At 40.5% G+C, this 17,313-nt stretch overlaps 1 protein-coding gene across 1 annotated transcript in view; it reads left to right on the top strand.

Annotated features, from left to right (window-relative positions):
• The window catches only part of TG (thyroglobulin), a 178,295-nt gene that overhangs the window by 66,001 nt on the left and 94,981 nt on the right, over window positions 1-17,313 (top strand). Inside the window, exons 27-31 of the mRNA XM_070940321.1 lie at window positions 1,142-1,279; window positions 5,565-5,741; window positions 5,900-6,011; window positions 8,791-8,870; window positions 16,099-16,242. Of these exons, the coding sequence (XP_070796422.1) occupies window positions 1,142-1,279; window positions 5,565-5,741; window positions 5,900-6,011; window positions 8,791-8,870; window positions 16,099-16,242 (651 nt within the window). The remainder of the gene's footprint in view (window positions 1-1,141; window positions 1,280-5,564; window positions 5,742-5,899; window positions 6,012-8,790; window positions 8,871-16,098; window positions 16,243-17,313) is intronic.

Here is a 17,313-nt window from a genome sequence, read left to right as displayed (position 1 = left end):
TGAACATTGGTAGTGTTTGGCTTGGTTTTCTTCTCTGTTCCTCTGATGCATTTTAATGTTTTCTTTTAAAGAAAATGTTGAAATTTAACTGTCAAACATTGGGCTGTCCTCCATAAAGGAACCTTGTTGTCAGGTTTTCAGGCTGTCTTCAAATAAATTGCATCGCAAACAAAGTCTTTTATAAAACAAATTTCCATTTTATTAAGCACAGCACTTTTTACACCGACTTGTTGCAGCCGGCACTGACGTGCTGACCCAAAACCCCTCCTCTTCCTTCCCCCACTCCTCTGCATTCATTGGCCATCTTCCCAATCATTCACCCCTAATCTACTGCTCCAATTCAAAGAATTTCCCCCCTCCCATCCATCTCCTAGGGGACATTATCTCCAGAGGAAATAAGTAGGTGAAAGGCAACCGTCCCGTTGCAGACGCCTGCGTTCTCCTTCTTATGTCAGCACTAGGATAAATGCATGTTGACGTGCTGACACTTGTCATATTCCAAGTTCATAATAAATCATAAATCCATCATAAAATGTTTATGATGACTATGATCATAATTTATCACTTACAGTATATCTTTTATGTACATTGAGAGTCCAATCATACTTGGCTAATAAAGAATTCTATTCTATTCTATTCTATTCTATTCTATTCTATTCTATTCTATTCTATTCTATTCTATTCTATTCTATTCTATTCTATTCTATTCTATCCCTATCCCTATCCCTATCCCTATCCCTATCCCTATCCCTATCCCTATCCCTATCCCTATTCTATTCTATTCTATTCTATTCTATTCTATTCTATTCTATTCTATTCTATTCCATTCCATTCCATTCCATTCCATTCCATTCTAAAATCTGTTCTTTTCCCTATAAACGTGAAAGAACTCTAAGACACGATTTTTATCTCTAGCTGGTTACACAAAAATTACTCTTTTAGTTGATGCACCACTAAGCTATCACAGTTGGGCTCCCAAGGTTTTGTGTGAACCGTTGTGTCTTTTTGAGAAAGTTTCTGATTTATTGTATATTATTTATTGGAACAGAAACATGGAGGGGCTACTTAGAAGAGGGCGGGGTAGTTTTCACTACGATGTATTAAAACCTCATGTGTGTTCTCATCGCTTTGTGTTCATTAGCTTCTACCAAGGAACTCTTTTCTATAGTGGAAAGCGACCAAATATTGACTGAACCGAATCGTTCTCTGCCATCCCAAAAATACTGGCTTTTCAAACAGAGCTACTCAACTGAAGAGGCCGTTCTCTGGTGTCTCACACGTAAGAAACTTTAAGTTCTGGGGAAATGGTCATACTACTAAGGTCCTGGACATGGTCCTGGACATGGTGTAATCTTTCTAGAATGTTTACCACATTCTTCAAGCATATCAAGAGAGAATAAAAACCCAAAAGCTAATTTTAAAAAAAGTTGACCCTAAAGGTGATGTGAGAATATTTTAACTTACTGCATCTGTGTATGGTTTGCCAATTGCACAGTGGCAGACAGGACAGGACTCCAGAGGGTTGACGTCATTGCCCAGAGGATCATTGCTTGCCCTCTTCCCCTCTTTGGAAGAGCTTTATAAGCTCCCGCTGCCTTAAGAAAGTTCAAAACATTCTTAAAGATCCATCTCATCCTGAGCACCCTTTTTTTTGAACTATTACCATCTGGCAGACGGTACAGGACAATAAAAACAAGGACAAATAGGCTGAAAAACAGCTTCTATCCCAGGGCAGTAACTGTATTGAATTCTACTGTATAGCGCAATATTAATGCAATATTGGGTTTTCAATTCAATTGTGTAGAATGCGAAGGATGGGTTCTTGTGTTTTATTTTTATAGTTATAATGTACACTGAAGATGGCATTTAATTTCGTTGTACGAGGTGCAATGAGAGCAAAGCAAAGCAAAAAGCAAAGCAAACTAAACTAAACTAAACTAAACTAAACTAAACTAAACTAAACTAAACTAAACTAAACTAAACTAAACTAAACTAAACTAAACTAAACTAAACTAAACTAAACTAAACTAAACTAAACAACTGATAGCTGGCTGAGACTTTGAGAATAAATGGTCTTCCCCATGGGTGAAATGCTCCCAGTTCGGACCGGATCGCCCGATCCGGTAGCGATGGTGGCGGGTGGTTCGGAGAACCGGTAGCAAAAATCCCTGTGCCCCCCCACCATGATCAGCTGAGTCACATGATCATGAGAGGCTTTTTTTTTACTTTTAAAAGCATTTTTTCTACAACCTCTTCCGACGAAAAAATGCTTTTAAAAGTAAAAAGAAAAAAGCCTCTGATGATCGCATGGCTCAGCTAGGATCCTCAGAGACTTTTCAAAGCATTTTTTTAAATGCCTCTCTGATGATCCCAGCTGAGTTGCCTGATCGCCAGAGGCTTTTCAAAGCATTAGAAAAAATGCTTTGAAAAGTTTTTTTAAAAAAAAGTTGGCCATGCCCACCCAGTCACATTACCCCCCCCCCACCAAGCCACGCCCACAGAACCGGTAGTAACACATTTTACATTTCACCCCTGGTCTTCCCTATTTCTACAGAAATATAGAATAGAGATAAAATATAGCATTGTGTGACAAGGATAGATTAATTCCTGTATTATGATAACATATGGGGAATTCCATGACTGAGAACAGTGTCCGCCTTCTTATCTTGATGTTTCCCAGATATTTTATTCTGTCGTTCCCATCATCTCTGACCACAAACAAAAATTCCAAATTTTCTGGGGAACCTTCTAAAAAGGTTGAGTTTTGTAACATCTGCTTCTTTCAACATGGTTTTAGTCATGCAAAGCTGGAGGAGGAAACTTCCATTGATTAATGCCTGGGAAAAGAATATTTGTTTTAGGATTTTAGGACACAAAATAATTCCTTGTAAGTTTTTTTTTCAAGAGGCTCTGGAAATAAATGAAGTTCCTTAGAAGATTGGTGTAAACCTCTATATAGGTAGTCCTCGACTTATGACCACAATTAGGACTGAAACTTCCATTGCGAAGTGATGCGGTCATTAAATGAGTCACACCCAATTCGAACGACCTTTTTGGCCATGATCACGAAGTGAACCACTGCAGTTGTTAGGTGTTTCATGTGGTCGTTAAATGAATCTGGTTTCCCCCGTTGACTTTGCTTGTTGAAAGCTGGCTGGGGAAATTGCAAATGATTGTAAATGCATGCCGGTTTCCGAGAGCCCAAATTTTGATCATGTGACCATGGGAATGCTGCAATAATTGTAAGCGCAAGGACTGGTTGTAATTCACTTTTTTCAGTGTCATTGTCATTGGAACCGTTGCTAAATGAATGGTTGTTAAATTGAGAACTACCTGTAAAAGCTTTCATCAATCTGAAGTTTTCTAAGTCTGTTGGGTTTATAATTCCCAGAATTTTTAGCTATTGTGGCAAAAAAATATTTGGATATGGTAATCCTTTAGAAGGCTATTCTTCTACCACCGTGATGGCGAACCTACAGGTGGCACGCAGGGCCATATCAGTGGGAACACGAGCTCAGCTTCGGCGCACATATGCGTGTTGGCCAGCTGATTTTTTTGGCCTTTTTCACCCACTAGAAGTAGGGAAACAGGCTGTTTTCGGCCTCTGGAGGGCCTCCGGGGTGGGGTAGGGAAGCCCGTTTTCGCCCTCCCCAGGCTTCTAGAGAGGCTCTGGAGCCTGGGGAGAGCAAAAAAACGGGCCTACCGGGCCCAACATGCCATCGCGTGCCAAAAGCGGGGGGAGCATGGGGGGATCGTGCGCGCATGCGCGGGGGGCAGGGTGCATAGAATTATGGGTGTGGGCACATGCGTTTGCGACCCCCCCCCCCCGCTTTTGGCACGCGTTGGCAGAAAGGTTAGCCATCACTGTTCTACCATATTAGAATGTAAGAATTCATCATCCAAGTTTTGGAAGAAAACTTTAGGAACTGCTTAATCAGTCAGCAAAAGCTTGCAGAAGAGCAGGCAGAGGCTGGGGATGGAGTTAAGCAAGTAATCAGGCTAGAATTCTTACATTCCCACAAATGTTCAACCCCCACTTAAACTCTGTTGACTCTTGTCTGGTGCCAATTTAGTGCTAACAGTTAGGAGACTAGACTCTTGTGAAGAGGCGTAAACAATAAATCATTTTAACTGGAACCCTATGTGTGGTCGTGTGTGCGTGTGCGTGCGTGTGCGTGTGTGTGTGTGTGTGTGTGTGTGAGTAAATAAACATTTTTGTTCCATTTTTTCCAATCCAACAAACTAGGGCAGTTGCAAAAAAATCAGGACCATACATAGAGTCTATAAATATAATTTAAATATATAAATTAAGTAGGCCATTTGAAAATGGCTGGGTTGCAATTATTTATTCGTAACAAGGGAGGAATTACAGGTAGCCCTCAACTGACAACAGTTCAACTTAGTGACCGTTCGAAGTTATAAGGGCACTGAAAAAAGTGATTTATGACCATTTTTCAGCTTCTGACTGTTGCCGCATCCCCCTGGTCACCTGATTTACATTTGGATGCTTGACAACTGACTCACATTTATGATGGTTGCGGTGTCCCTGGGTCATGTGATCACCTTTTGCAACCAATGGGGAAGACAGATTCATTTAACAACCGGGTCAATGGGGAAACTAGATTCACTGAACTACTGGATTACTAATTTAACCACGGCAGTGATTCATTTAACAAATGTGGCAAGAAAAGTTGTACAATGGGGCACATTTCTCACTTAGCAACATAAATGTTGGGCTCAATTGTGGTCGTAACAGTGGTGGGTTGCTACCGGTTCGTGCGAACTGGTAGCAGTGGTGGCGGGAGGCTCCACCCACCCGCCCGGACATCATCAAATATACTCTGCGCATGCGCAGAAGTGGCACACACACGAACCGGTAGCAAAGGTAAGTGTTGTGGCCCATCAGCGGCCAGTGCAGCTAGTACTGATTCCGACAGTGAGGAGGCTGGTGTGGTGCTGGGCCAGCAGCCTGTGCAGCTGGTACTCGAGTCGGACAATGAGGAGGCTGGAGAAGATGTGGTGCCAGAGGCGGGGATTCAGCCAGGGCCTTCAGAACCTCCAGAAGCTCCTTTAAGTGAAGAGGATGAAGAGGAGGAGCCTCTTCTCAATGCACGGGCGCACAGAGCTGCCAAAAGGCAGGAGTGGCTCCTCAGGAGGAGGTCTCCTCGAGAGTAAGGCTTGGGGCTAATTGGCCACTCCCTTAGCCTATTTAAGGAGGAACGCCGACTGAAGCAATTTGTAGGGAACAACTTAGTTCACATAGCTTCGTGTCTTGTCTTGCTTATCTTATCAGCTTCCTGCAAATTGCTTCTGGGCATTCTGCCAACCATAGTAAGCTTTCAGTATTATTCTTTGAATTCTTGGCGGCTGTTAATGCAGTTAATTAACAGCCATTGTAAAAAACTGGTTTATTTAGTAAACTAAATAAAGTTTGTGTGTGCTGCGTTCTTTGGGGTCCGTAGCTGGGGCAGAACAGTAAGTGAAACCGATCACTGGGTCATAAGGTAGTTGAGGACTACCTGTTATAAAAATGGTAACCATGAATTGTTTATCCTCTATTCCAGGTTGTAGAGAGGATGAGTTTTGCCTACTGGCCGATATCCCGAGTAACCCAGACACAGCCTTCTTTCCTTGCACCCTCTATCCAGCAGCCCAAGTCTGCAACACTTCCATGAACAATGTCCCCAACACCTGCAAGATTGTGTTATCTCAAAAGCCCCAACTTTTATATCAGAAGAGAGGTGAGCTAATGGGCCTGCTAACTCCTTCTTATTCCCTATAGAATAGGGAAGGAATGAGGGAGAGATTTCTTGATTGTAAAAACTGGATTGCTTGGGGATTAAATCTTGGGACGAAAACTCCTGATTCTTTTTTTTTTTTTTTATGGTTGATTTTGCAGCATCTCTTGAAGGGAGCGTCAAGAATTTTTACACCCGTCTACCGTTCCGTAAAATATCAGGAGTCGCTGTGAGAAACAAGATGGATATGTCTAGGAAAACGGTATCAAAGGGGTAAGTTTTCTTCCCGTTGTGTTGCATGTATGGCCCAGGGGTTGGTTCTAAAATTTTTACTACCAGTTCTGTGGGCGTGGCTTATTTTGTGGGTGTGATTTGATGGTCATGTGACAAACAATTCTTTAGGATTTAGCAGAGGTACTGGTCTACCAGGCTTTTAACTGCTTGCAGAGCCGTACCGGTCTACTCATTTGTTTTTGGAGCGCACTGGTCTACCACCACCCTGCCTTTTACCGCTGATCAGATATAGGGCAGCCCTTTGAAGCACCGCGGCAAGAGTTTAAACAGTTTTTTGCCGCTCTGCCACCACCAAGAGCATCGGAAACCGCTTTCAGGCAGCTTGGCCTCAATTGCCAATCTACCACCACCAAGTGGTTTACAAGGAACGGATCGGTTCTAGCCGATCAATTGGAAGACTTCTTGGCTTCTCAATTTAAATCTAAAGTGTCTTGTTTTTTTTCCCCCTCTTCTTTGTCAAGTGAGCCCTGATTTTTTCCTTCTAGCCAATCAGCTGGGACTCAGGAGGCAGTGAATAGATTGGGGATGGGGCCAGGCAGAGATGGTATTTACCGGTTCTCTGAACTACTCAAAATTTCTATTACCGGTTTGCAAGAACCGGGGAGAACCGGTAGCAACCCACCACTGGCATGGCCTTTCCCCCTTTTTTTCAACAACTTTAAAAGGCTACAACCTTTGATCAAGGGGTCTCCAAACTTGGCAACTGTAAGACTTACAGCAGTGGAATTCTCGGAGCTGAAGTCCACGAGTCTTAAACCTGCCAAGTTTGGAGAGCCCCGATCAAGTCCACACGCCAATGTTTCTCAACCCTTGCAACTTTAAGATGATCGGACTTCAACTCCCAGAATTCCCCAGCCACATTTTTACTACAGCTGGATAAACCAGGAATTGAACGGAAGACATTTCAGTTTCATAAAATACATTTAAAATAAATAAATAAATAAATAAAAGGACTGAAAGACTTTGGGAAAGTTGCGTAATGGTTTAGCGATAAATACTGAAAATAGTATTAGCCACAAAACTGTCAGGAGATGACTCAAAGGCCTGTTGGATAAATATTGTGAAATGTGTGTACTCCATCACAGTGATTAGCAATCTTTCTTATTTTGGGTTCTGCTTACAAAGTCAAACATTTTGAGAAAATCTAAGATTTTGAGACGGTCATATGGGATTTTATAGAATTTGAATTTTATAGGTTGCCTCTTCTAGTTCTGTCTGTCTGTTTTCCCACCTACTATCCAGGGGTGAAATCCAGCAGGTTCTGACAGGTTCTGGAGAACCAGTAGCGGAAATTTTGAGTAGTTTGGAGAACCAGCAAATACCACCTCTGGCTGGCCCCAGAGTGGGGAGGGAATGGAGTTTTTGCAATATCCTTCCCCTAGGAGTGGGGAGGGAATGGGGATTTTGCAATATCATTCCCCTGGAGTGGGGAGGGAATGGGGATTTTGCAGTATCCTTCCCCTGGAGTGGGGAGGGAATGGAGATTTTGCAATATCCTTCCCCTGCCATGCCCACCAAGCCACGTTCACCAAGTCACACCCACAGAACCGGTAGTAAAAAAATTTGGATTTCACCACTGCTACTACCTATATCATCCAACGAGATAGCAATAGCACTTAGACTTATATACCACTTCACAGTGCTTCACAGCCCCCTCTAAGTGGTTTACAGAGTCAGCCTATTGCCCCCAACAATCTGGGTCCTCCTTTTACCCACCTCAGAAGGATGGAAGGATGAGTCAACCTTGAGCCTGGTGAGATTTGAACTACTAAATTGCAGTCAGCCGGCAGGCAGCAGAAGTAGCCCTGCAATAATGCACTCTAACCACTGTGTCACTGCGGCTCATCAAAGTGAGATGTTCTCATTTTGGGTACACCTTGAACAGGTATTATTATTATTATTAGCTTATGGCATTGTTACATTAGCCAGGAGACCACAGTGCTATTGCAGAGTACTAGTTTGGCTGCCAAGATACCAGTTCTGTTGTAGGAAATGCTCCCACACTTCTCAAGATGCACCACAGGTGGGTAAGCTCATTAATACCAGAAAGAAAGATGAGTGGTTGTTTCTGCAGTGTTATTCAAGGCCTCCTCCTCCCTAGAGCCACCTCGCAAACAGGGGCTGCAGCGAGGAAGGTTCAGAACCATCAGGAACCTGACAGCCTGCACAGAGCATCCACTCGTCTCCCCACCGAAGTGGTACCTATTTATCTACTCGCATAGAATATGCTTTTGAATGGATAGGTGGACAGCAGCTAAAGTGAGTGACGGGAACTCGCCCCACCATGCAGTGCTAGGACTTGAACCGCTGGTACAGAGACCATCTCCAGGATCATTAAGCCATTGAGCCACCATGCCTCTTACCTTGGGCACGTTATAATCATATATACAATGCACTTTGAGCAAGATAATAAAATCCCTCTGTGACAATGCTGGGTCCCAGTTGTTCATTTAAATTTTACTGTAGACATCTGCTCTCTCCGATATCTTAAAAAATCATTAACTTCTGCTTTACAGATTGTTTTTTTTTTTAAAAAAAATCCCAGTGGCCTTAATATAAATTGATATTCTTGTTATTTGCTTCTGGTTTGGAATGCAAGTTTCACTCAGAATGCTGAGTTCCAAAAACGATTTATCTCTCTTGATGAAGTTTAGAAGCTTCCTGTTGATTTCTCAGGAATTAAGAGGCGAAACGTGTTCATTTTCTTTTGTTTTTCACATTCTGTCTGTCTTTCTTTCTTTTTTTTTTCCCCATTCAGATTTTTTGACTGTGAACGGCTTTGTGACACTGATCCTTGCTGCTCGGGTTTTGGACTTCTAAATGCTTCCCAAGACACGGGTATTTTTTTTTAAAAAAAATTCATTCATTATAAGCCTTGCAGATTTTTTTTTTTCTGGTCTTTTCCCCTAGGTAATCTGGAACCTATTTCATTGTGGTTCTCAGTGTGTAAACAGACTCCTGCGTGCTAGTTTGAGCCATGTACCCTCTAATGATTCTGGATAAGGGAGGAAATGGGGAAAGTGGATTTATTTTTCTAAGAACCTGCAGCCAAAAACCGTAGAAGTTTCAACGGAAAGGGCTGGTTCTGTAGCCAGCAACTTACATCCTACTTTGCTAATTCTGTTGCTGGTTTATTTATGTTCTTTGGAAAAGGCAAGTAGAAGACAGAGGATCAGGCTATTTCTTTCTGATCAGCACTGCACTTTGGACCTGAAGAGAGAACGAATGTATACAGGTAGTCCTTGACTTACAACCGTTCATTTAGTGGCCATTCAAAGGTACCCTAACTCAGGAGTCAGCAACCCGTGGCTCTGGAGCCGCATGTGGCTCTTCCATCCTGGGGATCCCTGTCACCGGTTGGCTCCACAATTTATAGGGCTTTTGGCTAGGACAGGTAGAGGAAAAAGGACGTTGCGCTAGGAGGAGACTCTATGGTGGGGTAAATGGACTTCCGGTCGGCTCCAGAATTGAATGGGGGGCTTCCGGTCTGTGTGAAAGATGGTCATCAATCACTTTTTTTCCAGTGCCATGGTAACTTTGAACGGTCACTAAATGAACCTGTCAGATGTAAATGCCTTATTCTCTAATGTGTAAATAATGTATATATGGAACATCAGGGGTTAACTTATTACTTGAGCTTTAATGTATTCATATTTTACCACTCCCATTCCTGGCTCCGCCCCTTGTATATAAAAGGAGCCATCCTCCCCATTTTCCTTGCTTCTATCTTGAATATTCAGCGAATATAGAATGCCTATTATGATTAAAGAGAATTATATTTAAACCTATAACTTCTATTATCTTTATTGAGTCTGATCCTGAAAATATTGCAACAAGCTGGTAGCAGAGGATGGTTAATTGACTCAATAAGTAATTAAAAATGTCCAAGAAAGATAGGCCCAACACCAGGGCCTACAGCAAAGAAATAGAAACTGATCAAGAGATGATCAACGAATCCACTAATGCGATTTCGAGAGAATCCGAAGAATACACCACTGAAGAAGAAGAACTGATGAGTGAAAATAACGACCAGGAAGAAATCGAGATAGAAAATAACGAACTCAGGTCAGAAATATTAAAAATACTAAAAAGCCAAAAGAATGATGAAAGCCTCATCGCGGACCTCCAGGAGATGCTGAGGAACAGCGGAGCAGCGAGAGAGAAAAACATCATTAAAGAAAAACCCAAAGATCAAAAAACTGTGAGTGAAATGACTACTGAGAAAATAGTTGTAAAAAAGAAAAAATGCGACCCCGCGCGAAATTTTGAACGGCAGCCATCTTGGTTTCAACGAACTTCAAAAGAGAGTGAAGCAGAGCCAATCAAAACGCTCAGTTCAAAATTTCTGGCGCGAAAAACGCTATCAGACGAAGAAAGTGAAAAAGAAGTCTCAAACTCTTCAGATGAACCAAAATCAGAAAGTGAAGACGATTTAACAAAGTCTCAAGTAGAGTCAGCAATGAAAACACTTTTTGCTGCTTTTGGGCCAAGATTGAAAATTTCTAAGACATCAACGAAGAAGCAAGCAATCAAACCGACATCTCAAGACCTGCACGCTCCCATCCTGACTTCGAAAACGACGACACCCGAGCCCAGAGAGCCATGCCGATTCCGTCCTACACCGCAGACAGAATCGAGTGCCAGCACACACAAGAGAAAGAGAAGAACCGCCGCCATCACCAAAGCCCCAAAAACCGAGCCAGAGACCGACTCATCTGAAGAGGAGCGGATCGAGAGAGCTGAAATGGAGAGAACCTTCCACAACGGCGCCAAAGAAGAAATGAGCAACGCGCATGTGCAAAACTACGTAGACGGCCCCGAAAGACTTGAACTGGCCAGAGAACCGCGCAGACTCGTTACAAGCATCCCAATGCCGTTCTGTAATTTCCTGCACTTGAGAGACCACGGACTGCCTCAGGTTGTAAGTAATGGACAAAATAATGTGGGGAACTTACCCAGTGACTTCCCAAAACTTAGAGTTGATGGCATTAATTTACAAGAGTGGTACCAACAGCTTCAGGTTATTTTTATGAAAGAAAATTTACTATTCTTTATAACTAGTCCTCCAAGAAGACCTTGGACTTTAAAAATAGACTGTTTACATCATAGAGCATTTTTCATAATAATTTCTAGCGTGTCTCCTGCAATGTATCATAGCATCAAACCAAACCTAACTGTATCAGAAATAATTCAATGCATGTTTAATCTATTTCACAGCGATAGCGTAGCCACAACCACAAGAATGTCTAAGGATTTCTTTTCTTCTAGAGTGAAACCAGGGGTTTCTATAAGTGAACATTTGATAAATCTAAACAAAATAAGAGCTGAGCTGCAATTGAGGGGGGAAGTGATTTCAGATCAAACTATGAAAAGTGTTATTATCAATTCACTTGATCCATCATGGGATAGCTTTATGTCACACTTAGATACCATTAATTTGGGATATTTATCAATAGAAAGTCTATCTAACAAATTGATAGCAGAAGACAATTCAAGAAAAAATCGTTCCAGTAACCAAACAGAACACAAATCTTTTAGGAAAGTAGTCTTTCAAGATAAATGTAATGAAGCCTTTAGATGCCACAATTGTGGATCCAGGGAACACAGTAGAAGAGACTGTCCCAAAGTCCCAAGGGAGAGACATAGGCCAGAATATAGGAGCAAATACAATTACAGACAATCTTCCACAGATAGACACAAATATAGAAGTCCACCAAACTACAGAGAAAGTAGAGGGGGTAGAGAAAATTCAGAAGAGAGAAAATCTGGGTCACTAAATGGGCTAAATAAACAAGACAGCACCAAAACACAACAAGATGAGAACAATAATTGGCTTATTGATTCTGGTGCAACAAATCACACCACTAATAACAAAAGTATATTATCTTCATTTACAGAAGATAAGTTTGTGATAAAGGTAGCTAATCAAGAAAAGGTTCAAGTATTAGGCAGAGGAAATGTGACCTTGCCTGGTTTAGGGAAAATAGAGGGGGTATTATTAATCCCAGAAATACCTCACAACATACTAAGTGCTATAAAACTAAGCAGAGAATCTGACATCAATATAGTTTTCTCAAAGGGGAAAGCAACTATAGAAAAGAACAAAACAAATGTAGGTACTGTGATGATAAAAGGGGGTCTACCCTATCTGATAACCAAAGAAAGATGGTTACATAACATTGATTCAAATATGGAAGATTGTATTGAAGCAGATGATGAAAATGTCAGTAACAGTGACAATGATGAATGTAAAATAACTCATGATAACAAAAATACACACAATGAGAAGAAACCAAAAATAGGTAAACCAATTCATGATGAGTGTGCTCATATCTTACATAGGAAGTTAGGACATGCAAGCTTTCCTGTAGTACAAAAAATGACTGAACACGCAGAAGGTGTAAAAATAAAAAATTGTGAAAATTATTTAGAATGCTCAGTATGTAAATCCACCAAACTAAAAACCAGTCCTAGACCAAAAAAATCTAACAGATCAACTAACAATATTTTTGATTTGGTACATATGGACTTAGTTGGTCCATTAACTCCATCAATTACCTATAGAAAACGTTACTTCCTAACAATAGTGGATGATTACAGTCGCTATGGTTTTGTTTACACATTAAAGCACAAGGATGAAACCTTTCAGAAATTTAAGGAATTCTACAAACGCATAGAAACACAACATAATATCAGAATAAAACAAATTATGACAGATAGGGGATGTGAATTCATGTCTAAAGAATTCTCCCAATGGTTAAAGGATAGAGGGATGCTACATTTCACGTCCAATCCATTTTCTGCCTTTCAAAATGGGATTGCAGAGAGAAAGAACTCCACACTACAAACCATGATTAGATGCACATTAGAGGATGCTGGTTTAGGCAAACAATTTTGGTCAGAAGCCTTACATTATTCAAATTACACTCAAAATAGAACATGGTCCAGTATTGTGAATAAGACACCATATGAGGTGATGTACAATAGAAAACCTAAATTAGCACACATGCACATATTTGGAGTTACTGCAGACGTGCACATACCTAAACAATTGAGGAGAAAGGGAGAAAACGTATCCAGGAGATTAAGATTCATGGGATACGAAACTGGAACCAAAGGGTACAGATTCATCGATAATAATAACAAATTTATAGTATCCAGAACAGCTGTGTTTCATGAGCAGGCCAATTGGTCTAAGTTGCACCTTAATGAAATTTTTCCTAATAAAAGCAAAGATAATATATCTTGCGAGGAAGGAACAACAGAAAATCAAAATATTAACAAAAGTAAGAACAAAACCAAAACTTGGACAAATAGTCAGCATAAAATAAAGACAGACACATTAACAAAAAAGGAAGCCAGATATTTGCATGACAACCATAGCAAACCTGAAAGAAATATTAGAAATAATAGAAACCAAATACCAAGTAAATACAAAGATTATATTATGCATATGGATGGAGAACAAATAACACCTAATACATATGAGGAAGTATTGAAACTTCCCCGTGAAGAAAGAGAAAAATGGGAACTAGCTATGGAAAAAGAAATGAAAAGTTTACAAGGATTAAATGTATTCACACCTGCGATCGCACCTAAGGATAAAACAATTATAGGTACCAGGTGGATTTATAAAATTAAGAATTTAGAAGGAGGTAATACCTTATACAAGGCCAGACTAGTTGCACAAGGTTATGCACAAAAATATCCAGAAGACTATACTGACACATATTCACCCACAGTGAGAACAGAGAGTGTCAAAACAGCTCTTGTAGTAGCATCTGCACTCAATCTAGACGTGTTTCAATATGACATACAGACTGCATACTTACATGCAAAATTAGATAAGGAAATATATGTAAGAGCACCACACAGTCAATACACTAATAAGAACGAAATTTGGTTACTAAATAAGAGTCTGTACGGATTGAAGCAATCTGGCAAAAGATGGTACGATTGTTTGGTAAAAGTACTAAAGACCATGGATTTCAACGCCACCACTGCTGATAACTGTTTCTTTGTAAAAAAGAGTAATGATCATATTGAATTTGTATTAATTTATGTGGATGATATTTTATATATTGGAAAGCATAAAGAGAGCAGGGAAATCTTTGTAAATAAGTTAAACGAACACTTCTCATTGAAATCACTAGGTAGAGTGAATAAATACCTTGGTGTACAAATTAACAAAACAAAAAGGGGATTCAAACTTACTCAAAAAGATAAAATCATTGAACTCCTAAACAAATGTAACTTAAATAATGCCAAAACATGTGACACACCTATGCAAACTGATTTTCTTAGAAACAATGATGAATCTTCCCCTGAGTTTAAAGACAACACATTTTACAGATCAGTTATAGGTTCACTCCTTTATATATCTAATTGGACTAGGCCAGATATTGCATTACCTCTCAATTTATTGTCAAGATATGTTAGCAAACCAACCTTGTATCATTGGGAAGCTGTCAAAAGAATTTTAAGATATCTGAAAAGTACATTAGATTTTTGTTTAATATTGGAACCCAATAATGACAAAGAACCAAAAATTACTTGTTATGCTGATGCAGATTGGGCTGGTGATACATCATGCAGAAGGAGTACCTCTGGTTATGTTTTTCTATTGAACGATTGTCCAGTTTACTGGTATACTGGTAAACAAGAACTGGTAGCCACCTCTACCACAGAAGCAGAATATGTTTGCTTGTCTAAAGCTGCAAATAACCTTGTATGGTTCAATGATTTGATCACAGATGTTTGGAAGAAACCTACTTTACCATTTATTATGCATGAAGATAATAAAGCGGCCATTGAAATTTCTAGATCCGATGCAATTGGACAAAGGTCCAGGCATATTGATATAAAATTTAAGCACGTGAGACAACTATCTCAAGACGGATTCATCAAAGCAATACATTGTGATACTTCTGAACAATTAGCTGACATATTAACAAAACCCTTACCTTCTAAACAACACAAATATTTAACTTCTAAATTATATGTATTATATTGTCCTGAATCTGAATGTAACTGGTGTTGTATAACGAACCGGCATTTAGAGGGGGATTTGTCAGATGTAAATGCCTTATTCTCTAATGTGTAAATAATGTATATATGGAACATCAGGGGTTAACTTATTACTTGAGCTTTAATGTATTCATATTTTACCACTCCCATTCCTGGCTCCGCCCCTTGTATATAAAAGGAGCCATCCTCCCCATTTTCCTTGCTTCTATCTTGAATATTCAGCGAATATAGAATGCCTATTATGATTAAAGAGAATTATATTTAAACCTATAACTTCTATTATCTTTATTGAGTCTGATCCTGAAAATATTGCAACAGAACCGTTGTAAATTGAGGACTACCTGTATTTGGCTGGGCAATGTGAATAATACATCCTACAGGGAATCCTGGAATCCTAAAAGAATCTCAGCAGTTCAGTTATTTGTAAATATTAGGTGGGGGGCAGGGGTGGGTTCTAAATTTTTTACTACCGGTTCTGTGGGCGTGGCTTATTTTGTGGGTGTGGCTTGGAGGTCATGTGACTAGGTGGGCATGGCTATCTGGACAGAGTCATTTCTGGAAGATCCTCGCACTTACGACCAGTCCTCGCACTTACGACCAAGTCATTTTCAAGTCAACCAGATACAGTTAATAAATGAGGGGTTGACAGAAAAAAATGATATTACAAAAGGGGTTAGGCAAGGGTGTCCCCTTTCTCTTCTATTTATTTTATCACTTGAAACTCCTATAATGAAAATTAGGGAAGATCAGGAAATAAGGGGCTTAAAAATTAAGGAGGAAGAATACATGATTCGACTTTATGACATTTTTGCTAAAACATGTTGGTTGTTCCAAATGCGTTGCCATTTTTTTTTCTGGCTGCCAGGTTACGCTGCTAATTTTATGACGCTGCTAATTTTATGACAGCAAGCCATCTCTCTATCAACTAGAATGTTGTTATTTCTTTCAATGTGTTTATATTGGATTATTTAAAAATGCCAATCATCTATAGACATTTATAGAAAAATAATGACAACCATCACTATTTTTCCCATTTCAGACAGCAAGATCTTGTGTTTGACTCTGGGCAGTTTGGGAATTCAAACCTGCAGTGACGAATTAAGAAGTGATTGGCAGATTTCTCCTTGTACGTCTCTGGAAACTGAGGCCAAGGTGCATCCCTTCGGCTGGTATCAGAAATCCTGTGAGTACCAAATCTCTCCTTGATTGGTTTCCATCCATTGTTTCTTGTTCTGCCCTCTGGTGCTTTGGTAAATACAGTAGGTTGACCCCCTCCCCTTTATGGTAACCTCTGAAATACTGGAATACTTCCCCCAACAATCTGATTCTTGATTTTACCAACCTCAGAAGGATGGAAGGATGGGTCAAGTTTGAGCCCATCAGGATCGAACTCCAGACTGTGGGCAGAGTTAGCCTGCAATACTGCATTCTAACCACTGCACCTCCAGGGCTTTATTTATTCTTGCTGCGTTCCTTTGTTATTGTTTATTTGATTGCTCTATTATTTTACTTCTCTTCTGTTTACACTCATGCCATTTTTCTTCATTTTTATTATCGCAAGCCGCCTAGAATAACCCCAGGGCGATGCAGAGGGCAAATGAACTTAACAAGTAAATAGAATAAAATAAAGTAAATAACCATGTTGGATTGAAACTGAGAATGTACACATTCACGTCCATATGTCATAACCAGAAGACTATCCATGTACATAGACATGTTCATGTCCATTCATCATCTTCGGTCAGGATCTCTCCATGCATAGATCTCTTTCAATTGCTAGCTGAAGAGTACGGAGAAGATGGAGCTGCTGTTGGCTCAGCTGTTAAAGACACGGAAAGCTAACAACTCGGGTTTGAGACCCGAGCACAATGCAATGGGGTGAGCTCCCGTTCTTGCCTCAGGTCCTGTCACCTAGCAGTTTGAAAGCATGCAAATGCGAGTAGAAAAATAGGTACCCCTTCAGTAGGGAGGTAACAGCCTTCTGTGTGCCTAGATGTGTAGTCATGCTGGTCAGAGGACCATGGAAGTATCTTCAGACAATGCTAACTCCCTCAGCTAAGAAACAGAGATGAACACTGGCCCTTGAGTTGAATAAGACTAGACAGCAGTGGTGGGATTCAGCCAGTTCAGGCCGGTTCGGGCGAACCAGTAGTTAAATTGCTGGCTGGCCCCTCCCCATCCCACCCCTTCCAGGAGTCCCCTTGCACCCCATTTTGGCTCCCAGGTAAGTGCAGGGAGGCCTACTAGGCCCAAA

This window comes from Pituophis catenifer, unplaced genomic scaffold (assembly GCF_029215685.1).
Source record: "Pituophis catenifer annectens isolate HBS135680 unplaced genomic scaffold, rPitCat1.0.hap2 SCAF_3, whole genome shotgun sequence".
Taxonomy (NCBI): Eukaryota; Metazoa; Chordata; class Lepidosauria; order Squamata; family Colubridae; genus Pituophis; species Pituophis catenifer.
The sequence above is the reverse complement of the archived record's forward strand: the minus strand, read 5'-3'. Positions and strand labels throughout refer to the sequence as shown.